This window comes from Monopterus albus, unplaced genomic scaffold, assembly GCF_001952655.1.
Source record: "Monopterus albus unplaced genomic scaffold, M_albus_1.0 scaffold308.1, whole genome shotgun sequence".
Taxonomy (NCBI): domain Eukaryota; kingdom Metazoa; phylum Chordata; class Actinopteri; order Synbranchiformes; family Synbranchidae; genus Monopterus; species Monopterus albus.
In genome coordinates, this window is record NW_018128188.1 from 404662 (window position 1) to 409807 (window position 5146).

At 39.5% G+C, this 5146-nt stretch overlaps 1 protein-coding gene across 7 annotated transcripts in view; it reads left to right on the top strand.

Annotated features, from left to right (window-relative positions):
* col4a6 (collagen, type IV, alpha 6) overlaps positions 1–5146 on the top strand; it is a 90803-nt gene that overhangs the window by 60495 nt on the left and 25162 nt on the right. For all 7 annotated transcript variants that reach the window (XM_020623699.1, XM_020623701.1, XM_020623702.1 and 4 more), the window contains exons 8-17: positions 48–110; positions 1187–1222; positions 1582–1644; positions 2252–2287; positions 2410–2451; positions 3242–3328; positions 3548–3601; positions 3825–3887; positions 4151–4195; positions 4640–4693. In XM_020623699.1, the coding sequence (XP_020479355.1) occupies positions 48–110; positions 1187–1222; positions 1582–1644; positions 2252–2287; positions 2410–2451; positions 3242–3328; positions 3548–3601; positions 3825–3887; positions 4151–4195; positions 4640–4693 (543 nt within the window). The remainder of the gene's footprint in view (positions 1–47; positions 111–1186; positions 1223–1581; positions 1645–2251; positions 2288–2409; positions 2452–3241; positions 3329–3547; positions 3602–3824; positions 3888–4150; positions 4196–4639; positions 4694–5146) is intronic.

The window sequence follows — 5146 nt, forward strand, 5'->3', positions numbered from 1 at the left end:
GCTTTTAAGAGATAGTGGGAACATAGTGGTGTCCTTTGCTCCAACAGGGGCCTACTGGGCCAAAGGGTCGGAAAGGAGAACCTCAATACATCACAGTTAATGACATCAAGGTAACGCCTCACACACACATTCATATTTACTCATATTCATTCAGTTTTTCTTAAACAGTCAGTTTCATTAACACTGTGTTCTGTATAAAACTTTGCATTAAGCAAAAGCCTTCTTTTCCTGCAGTCTTTTACCCTTGCTTAGCTATAACTCTCATTCTCTTGTGAGCTTTCCTTTCCTCCTTCCTTCACCCTATTTGTTTACCTCAGGTCCTGTATTTGTTTCCTCCAACCCTCCTGCCACCCTTCACTGGCTCTTCTGTACTTCTTTCTGACTTTCTGCACCTTAAAAAACTTTAAATCAGCTGTGTTGTCTTTTAACCCACCTGTTAGGTTCATTTCTCAGGAACAGCAGTGATGTTCCTGGGTTAATTTTACCATTACTAACCATTTCTGTTAGATCCGCTCGGACACAGAGGTGAGCGAGTCAAAAAAGATGGACCCAGGTGGCTGACTTCAGTGCAAGTAGTGCTCAGTTTATTTACAGTGATATTGTACAAGTAAGTGAATAACCAGGTTGAAGTGGGACCGGGTGTTGAGCTGCAGATGGTGAATAACAGTCAGTGGTGGAATGATGAGGGAAAGGCCGGGCTGCGGACGCTGGGACTCACTCCTGGGCTGGTCGTGGTGGAAGGTAGCTGAGGAGACAGAGTTAGTACATGCAGTTAATGGGAGACTGTGCATCGACCTGCGTGGTGGAGATGGTGCGGGGTTGGGGAGGTCCGTGGTCCGGAGAAGCGACAGAGGCGAGGAGGCTGAGACAAAGGGGCACAAGATTGGAACAGGGCTAGGGCGACAAAAAACGTGAGTACAACATATAGCTAAGAACAATGAGAAACAAACGGGCCTGATGATACTAGAAAGAACTGGCAGGGGCAGCCGGGCAAACCTGACAATTTCAGTCACTATTTAGTGCAATGGTGTTCAGTAGTTTTAGATTAGGAGACTTTTTCCAGCATGGTTTTGTAGCAGGGCCAAATCAAAGATGGACATAAAAATATTTATTTTAAAGAATAGCGGTGCAGTGTTTTATTACTGAATGCTTATTAGTTAATCTTTTTATTTTTTTCCTTATTCAGGGTTCACCAGGTTTTCCAGGAGCGGACGGTAAACCTGTAAGATTATTTCTTTTTCTGTTCACTGTGTAATGACATACTGGCAACTTCTTTTGAATACAAAATGACACATTGGAGCTCTGTGAACTGTGGTTTCAAAATATACTGAATTTGTGATACAAAATGAAACTTTCACTAAACAAAATATAGACTGATTTTTTATAAAAGAAAACCTAAAAACAGGAGGACCATTGTTGACTGGTACATACCGTCCAACTTGCCTGCTTACTTTGCTCATTTTTTACAGGCTCCTCTCATAAATGTTAGTAATACTCTTGCAATCAGTTGTGTGAAATAATGATATGTAAATTAGTATGGAGTAGAGTTTATTCTGACCTGGGTGTGTTTTATTTCTGCAGGGTATCAGAGGTCCTGGCGGTCCCTATGGTTTGGCTGGTCCAAGAGGACCTGACGGCTTCCCTGTACGTCGACTAATTTACCTGTTTCTCCTCTTCACTGGTCCCTTACACTACATTAAATGTTACTACATGTTTATGCTGTTTGTGTACTTTTCATGTTTTAAGCTGTAGCTACAGGCACTGTATATAAAACTAATGATTTAAAAATTGCAGGTTTACTTCATAATCTGTCCTCAGAGTGAGGATGAATATACCATGAAACCAGCTTAATATATAATACTTAATTATTACATGAAGTGTAAGTGTTAATGAATTCTTATAGTTTTAATTCTAAGTATAGTGAGTCCTTTTTATTCATTTTAATTTGCATTACACCATAGCCTCAAACTGTTTATGAATAATATAATGTTATTTCATGATAAAGTTATGCTAATTTTACAGTATTGGTTGCATTTTTTTAAATTATAATTGCCAGTAAATATGTGAAAGATTCAGATTACCTCTGCACATTTTATGCTTTTGGGCAATTTATAACATTTTAATAAGTTAACTATCAAACTATTACAGACTCTATTAGTTTTTATGTCTGTTTTAAAGCTGGAAGCATTTGCGAATATTATTTTGTTGCTGCTGAAACTGAGTCTGATTCTGTCATCTCATCTGTGTGTAGGGTCCACCTGGTCCTCCCGGCCCCCCGGGGCCCATGGTAGGTCAAATAATAGAGTATAATGATTTATCATATGCTATAAACAAGATGATCGCCTCAGTTTTACCATTTAAAAGTTATTGTTCCTCCAAGTGCCTTTTGTTAACCCTTGCTGTTTCTAGGGGTCCCGCAGTGATGGACATCAAGGAGAGAAAGGAACCAAGGTAAGACGTCATGTAAACTTAGATGTCTGCAGTGATCAGTGCACAGTGGTGTATTTCAATCATGTTAAAAGTCACTTGCACATCATGCATTGTGCTACACAGATGTAGTGATAGCAAACTTCAGTAATGGCAGAATTTGTCCTGCATGAAATCTCAAAGCTATTGCATGCAGTATTATTTTAGACAGTATTGTACCTCAGGGAGGTCCGTGCCTGTTTCAGCATGACAATGTCCGCTTGTACAGATATAGTACAAGGCCGGGTCCTAAAAGAAATGGGTTTTCACTTGTGGAAGAGTGTTCAGTACTGAGCCCTGACTGACTTCAAGCCCATCCAGCTCCTTGGGGATGAAATTAACCTGATCAATCAGCCCGGCCTTGTCAATCCGCATCAGTTTTGGACCTCTCTAATGCTCTTGTGGTTGAATGAGGGCAAATTCCTGCAGCTGTAATATGGTGGAAACCTAAAGGAGTTGCAGCGGTTATAAAAGCAGATTAACATCCATGATGTTGAGATGGCATGTTCAGCAGTTTATGGGAGTAATATCCACAGTGTCCACATACTTTTGGCCGTGTAGTCTATTTTTTTGTCTTGCTCTCTGGTCTTTGAACACTTATCTTCACTGTTTTCATTATCATTTGCCGTTTTGTTGTTTTTTTTTGTTTGTTTTTTTGGTGGTCATTTCTGCCCATTCCTCTTTTTATCTGTCCTCACCACTTCAATCTTTTCCCTGTTTGTCCTGAACCCTTGCACCCCTCCTAATGATGTGCTGCGTGTATTTCGACCTCCAGGGTGACGTGGGTCTTCCCGGACCTAGTGGATCTCCGGGCGACGAGTCAAGAGGCGGGCAAACCCTCATTATCAACAAGGGAGATAAGGTAACACAGCAAAAGGCAGGGAAGCGACAGAAGTCTTAGCACTTACACACACAACACTCTCACACGGACGTGGTGGGGTTTAGTTATAAAAGTGGTCAAAAGAAGGTCAGAAACAAAGCAGGCATCCAGATATAAAGTTTTAATTCCATACTATAATACTGCTCATAGTTTCAATGATGTCATTGTCACGTTCACCTTCGTTCTCTCTCTCTCTCAAAGGGTGAACCTGGCCCAAAAGGATTCCGAGGATTCCCCGGCAATCCTGGCCCACCTGTAAGTTTTCTCTTTTTTCCCAGAGCCAATCATTTTCAGTCTCATTTCTATGCAGGCAATTAGAAATACAGTCAGTTTTCAGTCAATAACATATTATGAAATATGCAAAAACAAAACAAAAAAGAACAGAGAGAGAGGCTCTGCTTGACAAAATCAGAACTGTTGTTAAAACTGTTTAGAGATCGATCAGATAAAATCTGGGCTACTTCTCATGTAATTGCAGGGACCTTTTGCCTATCGTGGTGAAACTGGAGAGAAGGGCATCCCTGGATACCCCGGGCCAAGAGTAAGAGCTAATGTCTGATCGTACTTTAATAATGTTTTTACATTTGAGAGAAGTATGTATGAATCCTCCCCTAACCTTAGCATACTGGAAATTCCTTACCAATGCTTTCTGACTTCTCTTGTCATATCTGTAGAGCTACTGCCTTCACTCTTCTCACATGATGATATTTGTGGTTATCATTGTTTCTTGGCTTCATCTGTGGTCAAAAATGTCTCCCACTTTTCCTTATCTTCTGTGGTGGATGTTTGTGTTTCCAACAAAAGGGCCCTCCTGGTTTTAACGGACCTCCTGGCATTCCAGGACAAACGGTAGGCTATGTACTAGTGTAGACAAAATATTCAGGGAAAATTACATAGAACACAATACATTTTACTACCAGCCATTATATTCTAACATAGAAAATAATAACCTCTGATTGGCTTCTATGTGTCAGTCAAAAATATATAACGGGTACAAAGCATGTGAACTGCAGGTTATGCTTCTCTTACTTGCAATAAGAATAGTTACTGGGTAAAAACCATAGCAGTACATTATGCATCCAAACACTAATATAATGTAAAACACTGAAAATGAAAGTGCTACGTTCCTCCCCTGTCACCTCACACATTATATTTCTATAGTGCTGTGTATTTTATGTACACATCTGAGCTGTGGTAAATTTTAAGATTCCCCTGCCGTGCTGTGTAGTCCTGTATTTTACACATCCCAGTCATATGTACAGGAATTTCAAAAAAATGTTTTTCCTGACCCAGGGATACAGAGGTAATCCAGGCTTCATTGGGCAACCAGGATACATAGGACCCAAGGTAAAAGGAGAGAGAGTGTTTTTGTATAATGTCTGTATTTTATTGTTCTCGGGTGTCATTTTGCAAAGAGATTTCAACCTCTGTGAGACTACCAGATTAAATAAAGGTTAAAAAAAATATGTTCTTAGAATTAATATGCAGTATAGATTAGGAATAACATTTGTTTTTGTAATGCCTGGATTTCACCAGCAGAGGGAGACGGTGTCTCTTAAATTAATCAGACCAAAAATGGTTTATCTCAGGAGACCTGATAGAAAACGTCACTGTACTGTTCAGATATTCATGTTATTTAATGTGATTATATTATAATCTCACGATTTAATGTTTCTGTGATGTAAATAGGATTAAAATATATGATGAGGTTTATTAGTACTGAGAAGGCTTTAGCAAATTATTCACACCAACAACTAAATACATTTTGATTCCTTTATTTTGCCAGATGTTTGTCATTTC